The 17,104-nt window shown below is 44.4% G+C and overlaps 1 protein-coding gene across 2 annotated transcripts in view; it reads right to left on the bottom strand.

Annotated features, from left to right (window-relative positions):
* Window positions 1-3,501: 3,501 nt before the first annotated feature.
* Rhbdl2 (rhomboid like 2) overlaps window positions 3,502-17,104 on the bottom strand; it is a 43,063-nt gene continuing 29,460 nt past the window's right edge. For both annotated transcript variants that reach the window (XM_076565010.1, XM_076565011.1), the window contains exons 5-8: window positions 10,481-10,581; window positions 8,985-9,045; window positions 7,251-7,312; window positions 3,502-3,996 (exon numbers count right to left, since the gene is read on the bottom strand). In XM_076565010.1, coding sequence (XP_076421125.1) covers window positions 3,817-3,996; window positions 7,251-7,312; window positions 8,985-9,045; window positions 10,481-10,581 — 404 coding nt within the window. In that variant the 3' untranslated portion in view covers window positions 3,502-3,816. The remainder of the gene's footprint in view (window positions 3,997-7,250; window positions 7,313-8,984; window positions 9,046-10,480; window positions 10,582-17,104) is intronic.

Here is a 17,104-nt window from a genome sequence, read left to right as displayed (position 1 = left end):
GGGTCAGAGACAAAACAGCCACTAGATACAAAGGCTAGAAAATGGAGGCACTCATACCTTTAATCCTAGCACTCCAGAGGTAGAAATCCCTCTGGATCTCTGTGAGTTCAAGGCCACATTGGAAACAGCCAGGCATAGTGACACACGCCTTTAATCCCAGGAAGTGATGGCAAAAACAGAAAGATATATAAGGCATGAAGACCAGAAACTAGAAGCATTTGGCTGGTTAAGCTTTCAGGCTTCGAGCAGCAGTTCAGCTGAGATTCATTCTGGATGAGAACTCCGAGGCTTCCAGTCTGAGGAAACAGGATCAGCTGAGGAACTGGCAAGGTGAGATAGCTGTGGCTTGTTCTCTTCTCTGATCTTCCAGCTTTCACCCCAATAACTGGCCTCAGGTTTGATTTTATTAATAAGAACCTTTTAAGATTCCTGCTACACCCATATTTCTTATTTATGCTCTACCAAGTGGCAATACCTTTATTAGCATGGCACGTTCACCTTCTGCTCCCTCTGCATCTGGCTAGCAATTCTCTGACTCCACCTTTCTTCATCCCAACATCCTTAGTTTGGTCGCCCCACCTGCCTGGATGTTGATGTAACCAACCGTCTTATTAAATAAGAAACACAGAAACAATGTAAAAGAGAAAGCCGAGAGGTCAGAGCTCAGAGCTAAAATCTCACCCTTCCGCCTGTGGTGTCCCATCTTCCACCTGCAGTGTCCCAGTCTCTTTCGGGAAGCTGGGACACCGCAGGCGGAAGGGTGAGATTTTAGCTCTGAGCTCTGACCTTTCTCCTTTACATTGTTTCTGTGTTTCTTATTTAATAAGACGGTTGGTTACATCAACACCTGGCTACTGGCCAATCAGCATTTTATTAAACCAGTTTGAGTGACAAATTTTTACAGTGTACAAGAGGAATATTCCACAGAAGGCCCTCATACATAGGCACATATATTTGAATGCTGAGTCAAGAAGGAATGGAACTATTTGAGGATTAGAAGGATTAGGAGATATGGCCTTGTTGGAGGAGGTAGGCTTTGAGGTTTCAAAAGCCCACAGCAGGTTCAATGTCTGTCTGCCTGTCTGCCTGTCTCTCTCTGTCTCTCTGTCTCTCTGTCTCTCTCTCTCTCTCTCTCTCTCTCTCTCTCTCTCTCTCTCTCTCTCTCTCTCTGCCTACTGCCTGAAGATCAGGATATAAAGCATTCATCTATTTCTCTAGCACTATGCCTGCCTGCTTCCCATCATGATGATCATGGAGTGGCCCTCTGTAACTCTAAGCAAAGTCCCAATTAAATGCTTTCTTTTATAAGAGTCATCATGGTCATGGTGTCTCTTCACAGCAATAAATACTAACTAAGACACCTACCTATAGCATCCAATGCAATGTAAATAGTTGTTACTGTATGTTGTTTATGAAATATGGTGATAATAAAAACAATCCATAGAGCCTGGGCAGAGGGCTCCATGGGTAAACTGCTTGCCATACAAGCATGAAGGTCTGAGTTCTGATGCCTAGCACCCATGTAAAAAGCTGAGTATGATGGCAAGTGTCTGTAACCCCAGCACTGGTGGATGGAGACAAAAGGATTCTTGAGGGTGACGGGGCCAGCCAGCCAGCATAGCCAATCAGTGAACTTCAGGTTCAGTGAGAGATCCTGTCTCAAAAAAATAAGTTGGAGACTGACTGAAGACGACCTCTGGCCTCCATACTCATGTGCATGCGTACACAAAGATCTGCACAGCACACACAGAGCCCAGGGGTGGGGAAATGGCTCAGCAGGTAAAGTGTTTACTGCATACATATGAGCATCTAAGTTCAAATCCTGAGCATGCAGTGGAAGTCAGGCATCGCAAAACACATCTCCAATCCCAGTACTGGGGGAGAGGGACACAGAATCCTAGAAGCTGGCTGACCAGCTAATCTAGCTAAAAAGGTAAGTTCTAGAGTCAATGAAAGATAATGTCTCAAAACTAAAGGTAGCTGATCTGTCAAAATGGCTCAGATGGTAAAGGTGCTAGTTGCTAGATCTGATCCCCGGGGCCCACATCATGGAAGAAGAGAACTGACTCCCTTCTCAAGATTGTCCTCTGACCTCCACTTATGTACTGTGGCACACATGCATGCACACATACACACACATACACACACACACACCTATGTTCTATATAGATATAATTATTTTTCAAATATTTTTAGTCTAAGATTAATTGAATCTGTGGCTGTGAACCCACAAGTATGCAACTGCATTTTGATTTTTTAGGCATTCCCATGTCTTCATCTAAGATACAAAATTATATCTACATTTCTAGGTTGAAAAAAATAACAACCACACATACAAAACACTTCAAAATAGTCTTTTTTTGGGGCTGGAGATGGCTCAGTGGTTGAAGCACTTGTTGCTCTTGCAAAGGATCCAGGTTCGAGTCCTAACACCCATAAGGTGGCTCACAGCTATTGGTAACTCCCATTCCAGGGGATCCAGCAGACATGTTATGTGGCACACATACATGCATACAGGCAAAACATCCATACACATAAAAGTAAAATAAATAAATCTTGAAAACAAACAAGGACAAGAAACAGCTGTGCTCTGTTTACTCAAAAGACTCACATCTTTAATCCCAGCACCCAGAATGCAGAAGCAGATGCATCTCTGTGAGTTTGAGGCCAGCTTGGTCTACACAAAGTGAGTTCCAGGATAGTCAGGGCTATTACACAGATGAAACTCTGTCTTGAAAAACAAACAAACAGAGGGCTGGAGAGATGGCTCAGTGGTTGAGAGCACTGGCTGCTCTTCCAGAGGACCTGGGTTCAATTCCCAGCATCTACGCGGCAGCTCACAACTGTCTGTAACTCCAGTTCCAGAGCATCTGGCACCCTCACACAGACATACAGGCAAAACATCAATTCACATAAAATAAAAATAAACAAAATAAAAACAAACAAACAGAGTCTGATGTGAGGGGCTGGGGAGATGGCTCAGAAGTTAAGAGCACTGGCTGCTCTTCCAGAAGACTCAGGTTCGATTCCCAGCACCCACATGGCAGCCCAACTGTCTGCAACTCCATTTCTAGGTAATCCAACACCCTCACACAGACACACAATGCAAGCAGAACACCAATGCACATAAAAAATAAAAAAAGGAAGGCTGGGCAGTGGTGGTACACATCTTTAATCCCAGCAGTTGAGATCCAGGACAGCCAGAATTGTACAGAGAAAACATGTCTTCAAACAAACAAACAAAAAACAAACAAACAAACAAAAAAAGGAATCCTTAGAGAGAGAGAGACAGACAGACAGACATAGGGAATATGGCGTAGTTAGTGGAGTGCCAGCTCAGAGCCTGGAGGCCCTGGGGTGACAGCACACAGCCTGTAATCCCAGCTGCAGAGGTGTAAGCAAAGACCAGAGTTCTAGATCCTCCTTGGATCAGGCCAGTTCTTGGTCATCTTGGGATACAGGAGGCTCTGCCTCAGAGCCACAAGAACCAAGGGTCCAACACAGATACGAAAAGGGTTTATTCTCAGGATGATAGTACAGTTCTCGTGGAGCTATCAAACAATCTCCAAATTACATCCCCCACGGGTATCAAGTCTCTGTCATAGGATAATACACACTCCGTGCACGGAAGACCCAGTCTTGGATTTCTGTCTTTTCTTCCTCCTCCCTATTGGAAGTTCCCCTTAGAAGGGATGAATCGTGTGCTGTCCGTCTTTTTAAAGCTCTTAGCATATGCTGGGATATCTGTGTTTCTTCACAGAGTTTTCCATTTCCCCCATGTGGCACTTTTATTAACTGGCTTATATTAGAGGTGAGTCAGTTTGCTGGGGACAGGAAGATGTTAAAAAACACAGCAAATAAGAGACAAGCTACGTATGCAGCAATTGCAATCCAGAACCTGGGGTCTTTGAGTAGCGTCTTGTCAAAGCAGCTGAACACAGTGTAACCTATGGACATCCCAGCAAATCCGCCTGCGATGTGAGCGGCAAAGGACACCTTTAGAGAAAGGGAAAAAATAGAAATGGGTGGGGGAAATGCTAATTCTGTATTTTAGCTGTGGATCTCCTACTCAAGTGCAAATATCATAGTCGGAAAGTCTGGGTCTCTGGGCTAAGACAAAACCCTTTGTTCTCCCAGAGAAGGTGATGTTGTAAAGCACATAAAGCTGGGCATGGTGGCGCATGCCTTGAATCTTAACACTCAGGAGGCAGAGGCAGGTAGATCTCTGTGTGTTCAAGGCCAGCCTGGTCTACAGGCTACACAGAGAAACCCTTTCTCAAAAAAAAAAAAAAAAAGTCTTTTTCTTTTTTGTTTATGTAAGTTATTATCATTATTATGTATGTGTATTATGATGGGTACACATGCCACAGAGCACATGTGGAGGACAGTGGACAGCTTTGTGAGGCTGAGTCTCTCTTTCCACGGCTTTCAGGGACTGAATATAGGTTGTCAGACTTGTATAGGAGGCGAGGTACATCCTGAGATAGCTCACAAGCTCAGACCGATTCTTTCCTCCCTCTTCTCTTTCTTCCTCTCTCTCCCTCTTTCCCTTCTTTTTTTCTTTCTTTCTTTCTTCCTTTTCTTTCTTTCTTCTCTTTCTCTCTCTCTCTTTCTTTCTTTCTCTTTGAGACAAGGTCTTGCTATATAACCCTGGCTGGACTGAAATTCTCCTGCCTCAGTCTCCTGAGGGTTAGGATTATAGGTGTATACCACCAACCCTAAGAAAGCATGTCATTTCACCCACTCTCTAAGCACACAAGACAGAACAACAGTTCCTTTGTATTTCTCTTAATCAGCTTTGCATTTTGGGATGTCTCTATATAAAAAGCCAGCCAGGAGAGCAGAGTGGGAATGGCCATGAGGTATCTCTGTTGTCATAAACTGTTGAAATGAGACACAGAATTAAATAACAATAGAAACAAACTACCACATTCAAAGACTAACCACTGAAAATTACTTTCGTCAGCTTTATAATTTGCTTGGACACAAAATTTCATTGTTATATTGATCTATTATTATTATTATTATTTTAGACAGAGCCCCATATATCTCATGCTGGCCTTGAACTAGCGATGCAGTTGAGGCTGATCCTGACTCATGATGCTCCTGCCTCTACCACACAAGTGCTGATATGTCAGGCATGCATCGCCACAACCAGTTTTCCAATCTGCTTTGAATTCTCTGTGGGCAGAGGAGGCCCTTGTCACCTCTTTTTGAGTGGCTACCAGCATGGCAGAAAAAACAATGAGAGCCAAGTGGCAGACAGTCCGAACTCTGGTTTCCTGAGGAATTTTTCCCTTTTAATTTTGGTTGTGCATGTATGTGTATTTGAGTTGTGTGTGCATGTGTGTTTATATGTCTGTGGGTACATGTGTATATGCAAGCTGCCCTCAATTCTCCATTTATCCACTTTAAATATTGAGGTAGGTCTCTCTCTATTTTTTTTTAAAGGATCTCTCTATTTAGTCCTGGAACTCACTAGGTAGACCAGGCCTCGAACTCACAAAGATCATCCTGCCTCTGCCTCTCAGTGCTGGAATGAAAGGCATGCACTATTGAAGAGTTTACCTAATTATTCTTTATCAATGAAAAATCAGGAGTCAGATATCAGGGTAAGACGGAGAGATGGCTCAGTGGTTAAGAGCACTGACTGCTCTTCCAAAGGACCAGGGTTCAATTCCTAGTACCCACATGGCAACTCACAACTGTCTGTAATTACGTTCCAGGGGACTCGACATGGCAAAAACACCAATGCATATAAAAATTAAAAAATAAATTAATTAAAAAAAAGAGAGCTGGGCAGTGGTGGCGCACGCCTTTAATCCCAGCACTTGGGAGGCAGAGGCAGGCAGATCTCTGTGAGTTCGAGGCCAACCTGGGCTACCAAGTGAGTTCCAGGAAAGGCGCAAAGCTACACAGAGAAACCCTGTCTCGAAAAAAAAAAAAAAAGAAAAAAGAAAACCTGAAAGACTAGAGAAGCAGGGAGCAGCCACCAGTGACCTCCTGTATCTTCTCTTCCTCCATCCAAAAGGGCTGAGAGCCTCTCTCAGTCACACCTTATTACTTCCTGTCTCCTATCTGTCCTCAGTCCTCCAAAACCTCTATGGTTAATTTTGGTCAGCTAGTGGCTAGCTCCACCCTCTGACTCCAAGCAAGCTTTATTGTTAGAATACGATGAAAATATCATACAATAAACTGCCATGCCCAGGGAAGTAAGTACTTGAGCCTTAAGTTCAGTGACTGCAGTAGTCTAGCTAGGCAGCTCGCCTTGGGAAATCCCAGTTTCCACTAACTAAGGGCTGGGAATATAGGCCGGCCACCATGGACCTGTCTGACATTTGTGTAAGTGCCGGGATTTGAACTCCAGTCCTCCCACAGGTTCATCAAGCTCTTTATCCATTGAGGCATCTCCTCAGATCTGCCTTAGGAATTTTTTTTAACTTCCAAATCGATATTGGATTGCTTTAAATTGGAGTTGTAACCTCTATTTGATATCCCTTTTTTCATATTTGGTTGTTTTATTTTGTTGTTATTAGCCCAGGCTGCCCAGCACTTGCTGTGTAGCTGAGGGTAGCCTTGAACACCAGATCCTCCTGCCTCAGTTTCCTGAGTGCTGAGATTACATGATAACTCTTTTTGATGGGAAAATAATTTTTTCTTAAAACCAAACAAACACAAAAGGAAGAAATTGAGGCTGGAGAGATGTCTCGGCAGGTAAAAAAAGTTCTTGCCTCAAAAGCCTGATGATCTAAGTCTGAATCCTGGAACCCATGTGGGAAAGCTGAATACAGCAGAGAATATTCTAAGAAAGCTGGGCTGGGTGTTGGTGACACACACCTCTAGTCCCAGCACTCAGGAGGCAGAGGCAGGTACATCTCCAGGCCTGCTTGGTCTACAGATCAAGTTCCAGAATGGCCAGGGCTATACAAAGAGACCTTATCTCTAACACACACACACACACACACACACACACACACACACACACACACACACAAAGAAAAGAAAGCTGGATACAGCAGTGCATATCTGTAATCCCAGAATTCCTATGGTGTGACTGGAGACAGAGATTGGATGAAAGATGCAAGAACCAGTTCTGAAAGTTGTCCTCTTATCTCCACATACCCAACATGAACTCATGTGTGCATGTACATGTACTGCACACACACACACACACACACACACACACACACACACACTCACAAGCACACTCAAGCACACAGGAAGGAAGGAAGGAAAAGAAGTAAACTCACCGGAGACCCGTTTGCAGGGACAAAGAACCTCCTGTAGAGAGCAAATCCCATATCTGAGGCAACTGGAAGAGAAGACACCCCGATGAAGCCCAGGATCTCCACATCGGGCAGGAAGTTCGCAGTTCGCCTCAACGATGTCTTGTTTTACTCTGCTGTTGTGCCAGCTGCGATTCTTAGAGCCCTTCCTTCATTAATTCGTTAATTCTCATAACAGCCCAATGAAGTGGACATTACCAGTCACCCATTTATGGATTTATTAATCAAAGAAGTAGTTACTGACTATCTTCCATCTGACGGCACTATTCTCACGGTAGACACAGAGCAAAGAGCAGACCCGATGGCCCTGACCTATGGACGGAGGAGGGGAGTGTGCATTGCCAGGTATGTTGGCTGATGTCTATAATACCAGCACTTGGAGCAGAGGCAGGCAGATTTCTGTAAGTTCGAGGCCAGCCAACTCTACAGAATGAGACCCTATTTCAAAAACCAGTCAAGCAAACAAACAAAAGACAGCAGTGTGCCATGTTACACAGAGTACTACAGAGAAAATAAAGGTGAAGAAGAATTGGGGGTGTCAGGAATAGGCTGTCCTTTAAAATATGATTTTTAATTAATTTAGCGTGTAAGTGTGGATGTGGATGTGTGGGTGTGTGCCCATGTGCCCAGGGCTTGTATGGAGGTCAGAGGACATCTTGCAAAAAGTCAGCTCCCTGCTTCCACTACAAGGGTCCTGGGAATTGAACTCAGGATGTCAGGCTTGGCGGCAGGTGCTTTTACACCCTAAGCCAAACATTTCATGAGCCAGGCTGTCACTTTTTAGGAGGATCAGGGAGGCTCTCCAAGAATCAATCCTTCACTGGATGGAGCAAGTCACGCTGTTGTGTGAAGCAGGAATCTTCTGGACAGAGTGAAGAACAAGCATGAATCCTTGCGGCAGAAATCTCCCCCAAATCAGCAATATCACAATCATCTGGGAACTCCTGTCTTCTTTTGCTCAGGATGGGGTTTCACTATAGAGCCCAGGCTAGTCTTGAATTTACTGTCTAGCCCAAGTGGGTCCAAACTTGCAGGAATCCTCCTGCCTTGACCTCCAGAGTGCCGAGATTACAGGCAGGAACCACGACCCTTGGCACCAGGAACTTATTAAAGATGAAATTCTCTGGCTCACCCTAGACAGGTGAATGAGGAACTAAGGCTGAGAGTCAGCCTCTTGTGTTCCAGGTGATTCTGGACTTGAATTAAGGATGAAGAGGTGGGTGACGGGATCAGGGAAGGAGCTGGGGAGAGATGCTCAGGGCTCTTATGAGCCAGGGACTTTGACGTATGACTGACATCTTCATGACAGAAGACTTTGAGGGCATTGGGTACAAGTGGCATGAATCTGATGAGATTTCTTTCCTTCATGGTGCTGGGGAAGGACCATTCTGGCTGTTAGATGGGAAATAGGAAGCAGGAACAGGAGCAGAGAGACCATTGAGGATTGCCTTAGCAATCCCAGTGAGGGTAAGGGTGGCATTTTATGCACAAAGAATCCAAGACACAGGCTATTGTGAGAGGCTCAGAGCACATCCAGAGCTTGCCCGGGCACATCATGGAGGCATTTCTACTACCGGACAGTTCTCCCCAACACTAGACTATCAATTGTCCTTTGTGGTAGGGTGGAGCACCCCAAGGAGCCCTTCTGAAGGCTGAAGAGTAGATTGAGGGTGTAAAGTATTCACAAAGCTCACTTACCTATCAGGATGATGACGAGTAGTCTGAAAATTCCACAGGCAGGAATCATTTCTCGAAAATTCTGAGAAAGCGATAAGAAGACTATAAGCTATAAGCAAATGGCATCTCAACCTGACTCCCTCTTCGTTTGCTGTTTCATTTAAAGCAATGTTTATTGATTTTGGTTTTGGTTTCAAGACAGAGTTTCTCTGTGTAGCCCTGGCTGTCCTGGAACTTGCTCTGTAGACCAAGCTGCCTTTGAACCTACAGAAATCCGCCCGTCTCTGCCTCCTAAGTGCTGGGATTAAAGACGTGCACCACCACACCCAGCTTAAAGCAATGTTTATGCATCAAATACTTGCAAGGCAAACCACAGATGCAACAGCCAAGTTTTCAAATGCAGCAGAGAAGGACAATGCTGCTGTGTTTTGGACCACAAAACAAAACATAATGTTTAATTTTATAATGTAAATGACACAATTTCATTAGCCAGTAGTTAAATACAAGTAACATAAAATCAATATTTAATGAGTCAATAAATGGAGAAATAAGTCTGGTAAAATATTTCTAAGCCTTTCTGGTTAGTCTTTTACTATTCCATCTTCTTTCTTTAACAGTAGGGGTTAAGAGAGATTTAGCCAATATTGGAGCATTTCTTTCATTTTTTTACGAGACTGGAAATGCCAGGCTATTATTTTTAAATTACATTTTAAAAAATGTGTGTGCCTGTGTGTGTGTGTACATGCCCATGCCTCACATGTGGAGATCATCAGACATGTGAGAATAGGTTCTCTCCTTCCACCATGCGGGTGCAGGGGGTTGAACTCGTCACGTGTCAGGCTTGGTGGCAGGACCTTTACCTGAGAGCCACCTCGCCGGCCCTAGGCTGTTGTCTTTAATCGAACTTTAGCTCCCTGGGAAGAAAGTTTATTATTTGAAAGGGAGGGAGAAGCAACTCAATAAATCAAAATACAGACGTCTGACTAAGCAGTGTGCTGGTGACCGTGGCACAAAGGGGCTATGACAGCGGGACGGGGGTCGCCTTTTCTAGTGGCCAAACAATTCTTAGATCATAAGAACTCAGTAACTATTGATAAATCCGGATCCCCTGAATCAAACAACTATTCATTTATAAAGAAAACAAAAAAGTCCAGGAGCCGGAGAAATAGCTCCAGAGGATCTGGGTTCGAGTCTAACACCCACATAATGGCCCTCAAGCATCTGTAATTCCACTTCTGGGGGATCAGATCCCGTTTTCTAACCTCCATAGGCTCCAAGTATGCACACAGTGCTCACAAATACATGCAGAGGAAATACTCACACATATAAAACAAAATTACCAAATCTGTTTTTTAAGTCCAGAAATAGGGTGTGGTAATGCGTGCTTGTCATGGGCAAAGATCCAGAATCTAGACAAGGATCAAAGCAGAGGCCAGCCTCTGCTAGATATCAGGTTCCAGACTAGCCTGGGCTACATGAGATCCTGCCTTTAAAACTTCCATTCCCACAATGCTTACCACTATAACATTCATAAAGTAGCCTCCCATCAACGCATAGACTCCTCCTGAAGCACCCACAAGAGAATTAAAGGGGTCAAAAATGGAGCTGGCAAGGGAACCTGGAGAAATAAAATACAAAAGATCAGATGGAACTGTAAGAATTATGAATGAAGTAGGATTAAAAAAATCTAAAGTAAAAATATGGGACACTTTGACCATTTTCATATTAGCAAACAACAACTCCACCTTGCCCTTGTGTGCCGCACAGATTCAGGCATGCAGGTTATTTCTAACACATTAAACATTTGCTAGAAGTAAATCAGAGATAAGAGCTCAGACTCTGGAGCCAGACTCCTTAGCCATGGCTTCAGGACATTATTTACGTCTCCTGTCTGAAGGCACTGTGTGATGTGTTTTGTAGCCTTGCTAGCTCTTATTTCAACTGGGCCGGTGAGACGGCTGAGTGGGTAAAAGCTTGCTGCCAAGCTGATAGCTTGACCCCTGGGACCCACAAGGTAGAAGGATGGACCCAGCTCTGAGTCCTCTGACCTCCACAAGGGTCTACACACACACACACACACACACACACACGCACACACACACGCACACGCACACGCACACGCACACGCACGCACGCACGCACGCATACATGTACACACGTACACAAAAATAAGTAAGTGTGATAAACCATGTTCTGTGCACTACAGGTGTTCTGCTCATGTCCTAGAATTACAGAGAAGAGCCATCTCCCTAGAGGTGGCCTCAGAATCCTTCTTGACATAAGGTCCAATCACATTCTCCAAGCAGATGAAATTCACTTCCTAAGCCAGTCCTGGACACCTGGGCCAAAAGAAGGTGAGCACTGAGATGTCCTCTCTAGACTCCTTACTTTTACTGTTTGGTTTTTTCCTCTCATGACCTCCCTTCCTTCCTTAGGATGTAATACATATTTAATTTGTGTGAAAAAGAATGTTTGGGGGTTGGAGATGTGGCTCAGCTGTTACAAGCACAGGCTGCTCTCCCTAGGTTTGGTCCCAGCATGTACTTAGTGGCTCACAACCACCCATAACTCCGGTCCCAGGAAATTTGATGCCTGTTTCTGGTCACGGCAGGCACTGTATGCATGTGTGCATGCAGGCAAACTCCCACACACATGAAAATAAATAAAGGATGTGCTGAGGAAGCACTCAGGAAAGAATGACTTTCTCAGAAGGAAATTCCATTATGAGAAGAGGGGGAAGGGAGGAAGAGGATGAGAAGAAACGTCTCATCAACACGCATACCATGGTACTCTCAAATACATACATACATACATACATACATACATACATACATACATACATCAATGGAATGAGAAGTTGGCATAGAAGCACATACTTTTAATCCCAGCACATGATAGGCAGAGGCAGGAGGATTGCCACAAGTTCAAGGTCAGTCTGGTCTACATAGTGAAATCCTATCTCAAAAAACAAGAACAAAACAAAATAAATGGGGGAAATTATACCACAGCATATTCACCAGATAATAAATGGATTTTGTTGATTTTCTTTTCTTTGTTTTGGCCTAATTTTTTTATTTTTTATTTTTGTTTTTAAACAGAGTCTTATTATGTAGCCTTGGGCTGTCCTAGAATCTACTAAGTAAAGCAAACTGGCAGAGATCTGCCTGCCTCTGCCTCCTGAGTTGCTGGGATTAAAGTTGTGTGCTACCTAACAACTACTTTTAAAATTTAATTAAACTTTAAAATCTTTCCACAGAGCAAATTACAGGCTGAGGTGACTTTATTGCTAGGGGTTTGGTTTGGTTTGGTTTTTGACACAATGTCTAACATAGACCAAGTTGTTTCCAAACTCGCTATGTAGCAGAGGATGGCCTTGAACTCCTGATCCTCCTGCCTCCATCTCCTGAGTGTTAGGATTGTAGGCACACCCCCACTTCACTGCTGAATTCCAACAGTCATTTAAATAAGAAGTGATAGCCAGGACTGAGAATGAGCCTCAGTGGAAGAGGGCCTGCCCACTGTGTGCAAGGCTCTGGGTTTGGTTCTCAGCACCGCTGCCTCTTTCCAAGTAATACCAATTCCGCCGAACCTTCTCCATAAAACTGAAGAGGCTAAGACATGTCCCTACTTGTTGTATGAGGCACGCCTTTAATCCCAGCACTTGGTGGACAGAGCTAGGTAGATCTCTGTGTGTTCAGGGATACAGCCAGCATTGGAGACATATGCCTTTAAGACCTAGAGGGCTGTACATACAGACAGTGACGAGGCAGTCACGTGTTTAGGTTTACAACCAATGAGAAGGCAGAACAAAAGACTATGAAAAGACAGACAGACAGGAAATAGCTCTCTTTCGGGAAGCTGGGACACCACAGGAGGAAGGGTGAGATTTTAGCTCTGAGCTCTGACCTCTTGGCTTTCTCTTTTACATTGGTTCTGTGTTTCTTATTTAATAAGACAGTTGGTTACATCTACAGGGGGAGAAGGAAGAGGAAGGGGAGGAGGAGAGAGAACCACTGTTTCTGGCTTTGGCTGGCACCTGCACTCATATGCACATAATTAAAAATACACACACATACACATAATTAAAAACAAAGTAAATCAGCCTGATGGTGGTAGCACACGTCTCTAATCCCAGAACTCAGGAGGCAGAGGTAGGTGGATCTTTGAGTTCGAGGCCAGCCTGGTCTACAGAGTGAGTTCTAGGACAGCCAAGACTACTCACAGAGGAAACCCTGTCTCAAAAAACAAAACAAACAAACAAAAAAAAAAAAAAAAAAAAAAAACACCAAATCAAACAAACAAAATAAGCCTTTTAAAACTTTAATAAATTGAATCCAATAGTTTGTAAAGATCATAATATACTATGACCAAGTGGTATTTGTCCTTCCAAAAGCAAGCTTGGTGTAACATTGGAAAGTCAGTCAATGTCAATCTTCATATCACAAACCAAAATGGACAAATATATTGTATAAATAAACAAAAAATTAGTTAATAAAAAGATTGGGCTGGGGAAAGAAAAGAAGCCGCAGCCGAGGCTTAGCTGCACAGCCTTGCTCAGCAAGCATGTAGACCGTGGTTCGATCCCCACCACAGCAAACCCAGGAAGGGAATGGAAGACAAAATACAGACAAGGAGACGATATCTGCATGTCAGAGACAGTTGCATTCAACAGAGAATGTGAGGCAAAAATGCAAATGGGCAGACGACTTAAGTCTTTCGCAGAGACAATGAAATGGCAGGAGGGAGTCATTAGCCATCAGAAATTTAAACTCACCGGGTTAGCACAGGCACAAGACAAACAGGCTAATATAAGGAAAACTGATCGCACTCAACTACGAGCCTAGGGAAGAGCAGAGACTTCTACTGAGGACACAAAACGGCCCGCATTACTGTCATGTGCCCTACATAATGTGGATGCCAGGGTCACATGCCTAGAGTGTCTGAGTCAGTAGGTCTGGTGGGATCTGAGAGGCTTTAGGTGTCCCGAGCTCTCCGGGTGACTGTGACTATCAGTCAGCTTGGGGGTGCTGAGCTGAAGGCAGACTGCCCACGTCAGTCTTTTAACGTGCTCCTGTGAATTTACAGAAAGGAGAAGTCTAAGGGTCAGATCTGGTCTGGTCCCATCACTCTGCCCTAACAGTGTCGTCCGATTGCTGGCACTGTGGATCAGCGGTCACACCTCCTGGTAGCAAGAGCAGGGACCCTAGGTGACAGTGCACGTGGAAACGCACAGAGAAGGCGAGGGTGACGGACAACTCTCTCGGCATCTTGGCTTTCTTTTGCCCGCCATGAATCGTGAATTGCTAGGGACTGGTCTGTTTGCAGATGACCCCAACGGCAGTGGGAAGCATGGACCCGAATGGTGAGAGAAACCGGCCAAGAAGCAACTGCCAAAGCCACCAGAGGACGTGGACTGACCCTTCACATTCTCTCCCAGGACTTCTGCTCTGATGTTGGGGCACAGCTGCGTCCACAGGCTGAAGTCAAGCCCTGAGCAGAGCAGGAATGTACAGTAGATGCCTGAGGCCCGCGAGTCCACACCTCTGCGTTCAAGGACAGGACAAAAAGACACAGGAAGAAACAGAAAGAGAAGGTGGAGAAGCGGGATGCAGACAGTAGGGGGGGTATCTGATGGGGAGCTAAGCCTTGGCATCATGCCTTCTCAGAGCTCTCTGTCTACTACAGCTCAAGACCGCTTCCTGCCGTCCATACTACTGCACACTACAAATCAGGCCCTCCAGAAATTCTCTCAGATAGCAGTTGACAAATACCTTCCATCAACGCTAAATTGAGTTGAATTATAATCCTTAAGCCACACATTGGCATCCAATTTCCTGGAACAATATTTGAAATTTTTTTTTAATTTTATTTATTATGTATACAGTGTTCCGCCTACACATATGCCTATAGGCCAGAAGAGGGCACCAGATCTCATTACAGATGGTTGTGAGCCACCATGTGATTGCTGGGAATTGAACTCAGGACCTCTGGAAGAACAAGCAGTGCTCTTAACCACTAAGCCATCTCTCCAGCCCCCGAAAATAAAAGATCTTACTTGATTTAATTTGTTTGTTTCTTTTGTTTTTTGAGACAGGGTTTCTCTGGGTAGCCCTGGCTGTCCTAGGACTCACTCTGTAGGCCAAACTGACCTCAAACTCAGAGATCTGCCTCTACCTCCCAAGTGCTGGGAGTAAAGTCATGTACCACCACAGCCCATCAAAACCTTATCTGAAAATAAGGCTACCCAGGGGAGAAAAAAACGTGAGCACCAGTTGTGGTGGCATGTGCTGGACAATTTTATGCCAATTTGACCTAAGTTAAAATCATCTGAGGGAGAACTTCAATCAAGAAAATGCCTCCATAAGATTGGAGTGTAGGGCATTTTTTAAATTAGTGATTGATGGGGGAGGGTCCAGCCCATTGTGGGTGATGTCATCCCTGGGCTGGTGGTCCTGGGTTCTATAAGAAAACAGGCTGAGCAAGCCATGGGGAGCAAGCCAGTCAGCAGCACGCCTCCATGGTCCCTGCATCAGCTCCTGCTTCCAGGATCCAGCCCTGTTTGAGTTCCTATGATGACTTCTACCATTGATGAACAGTGATGTGGAAGTGTAAGCCAAATAAACCCTTTCCTCCCCAACTTGCTTTAGTCATGGTGTCTCCTCACAGCAGTAGTACCCTGACTAAGACATGACTCATGCCTGTAATCTCAGTACATGGAAGGCTGAGGCAGGAGGATCTGGTTTGAGGCCAGCTTGGGATACATTAGAGAGTTCTTGAGCAGTTTGAGCTATGAAACCAGTCTCATAAAAAAAAAGAAAGAAAGAGAGAAAGAAAGAAAGAAAGAAAGAAAGAAAGAAAGAAAGAAAGAAAGAAAGAAAGAAAGAAAAGAAAAGAAAGGCTGGGTTTTGGTGGTATATGCCTTTAATCCCAGCAATTGGGAGGCAAAGGCTGGTGCATCTCTGAGTTTCAGACTAACCAGGTCTACAGAGAGAGTTTTAGTACAGCCAGGGCTACACAGAGAAACCGTCTTGAAAAAAGAAAGAAAAGAAGAGAGAGAGAAAGAGAGAAAGAGAAAGGAAGGAAGGAAGGAAGGAAGGAAGAAAAGAAAGAAAGAAGACAGACTGGGAATGTAGCTCAGCAGAGTGTTTGCCTAGTATTCAGAAAGATGCTGAATCCCCAACACCACCAAAAAAAAAAAAAAAAAAACCATAATCTCACCACTTGGGAAGTGGAGGGAGAAGGATCAGGAATTCAAGAGCATCCTTGGCTACTTAGTAAGTTAAAGGCTAACCTGGGCTACAAGAGACCCTTTCTCAAAAAGCGACAGGAAAGGGGTAAAACTACCCAGACATCCTTCAAGGCGTGAACAGCTAGACAAGACCATAACACAGACTACTTCTCCACAGTGAAAAAAATTAACTGCGGTGTATTCCTGAAATGACACAAATAAAGGAGTGAGAGCAGGTTAGTGCTTGTCAAGGGCAAAGAAGGGAGAGGGGTGGGAAGGAAGGGGCTGGGCCATCAGAGGGCAGAGTGAGGGCTCCTCCGGGTGTTGTGGGTGTTACTGTCTCCCCTGCACGACCATGGGTGTCTTGGATGTGTTGCTGTGTTAAAATTTACAGGATAGCAACACTGGGGACAATGGCCAAAGGTATCTGGGATCTTGAGATGTCATTTCTGATAACTCATGTCAGTCTCCAGCTTTCTCAAATTTAAAGCATTTATTTATCTATTTCTGGGCTATCTATGTAGCTCTGGTTGTCCTGGAACTTGCTTTGTAGATCAGTCTGGCTTTGAACTCACAGAGACCTGCCTGCCTCTGCCTCCAAGTGCTGGAATTAAAATCGTGCACCACTACACCCAGCAAAAATGTCTTTCTTACATGCGAATCTGGCCGTGTTGCTTTCCAGCCTCTTCAGTGCAGCATTTCAGGGGCTCCAAGATCCAAACACCAAGCTGCTTGTAGTTTCGAATAGTGTAAATGCTAGGAGACTGTGAGATAATCTGAGGACAGCCACTGGGACTTTTCTTCAGGTGCTTTTATTATCTCTAATATCTAATCTCTAGTTAAATTATCTCTAACACTTACCATATTTCCTAGCATATTATAATTCTGCATATCATATTGCTAGGGTGCAATA

This window comes from Peromyscus maniculatus, chromosome 2 (genome assembly GCF_049852395.1).
Source record: "Peromyscus maniculatus bairdii isolate BWxNUB_F1_BW_parent chromosome 2, HU_Pman_BW_mat_3.1, whole genome shotgun sequence".
Lineage (NCBI taxonomy): Eukaryota > Metazoa > Chordata > Mammalia > Rodentia > Cricetidae > Peromyscus > Peromyscus maniculatus.
The sequence above is the reverse complement of the archived record's forward strand: the minus strand, read 5'-3'. Positions and strand labels throughout refer to the sequence as shown.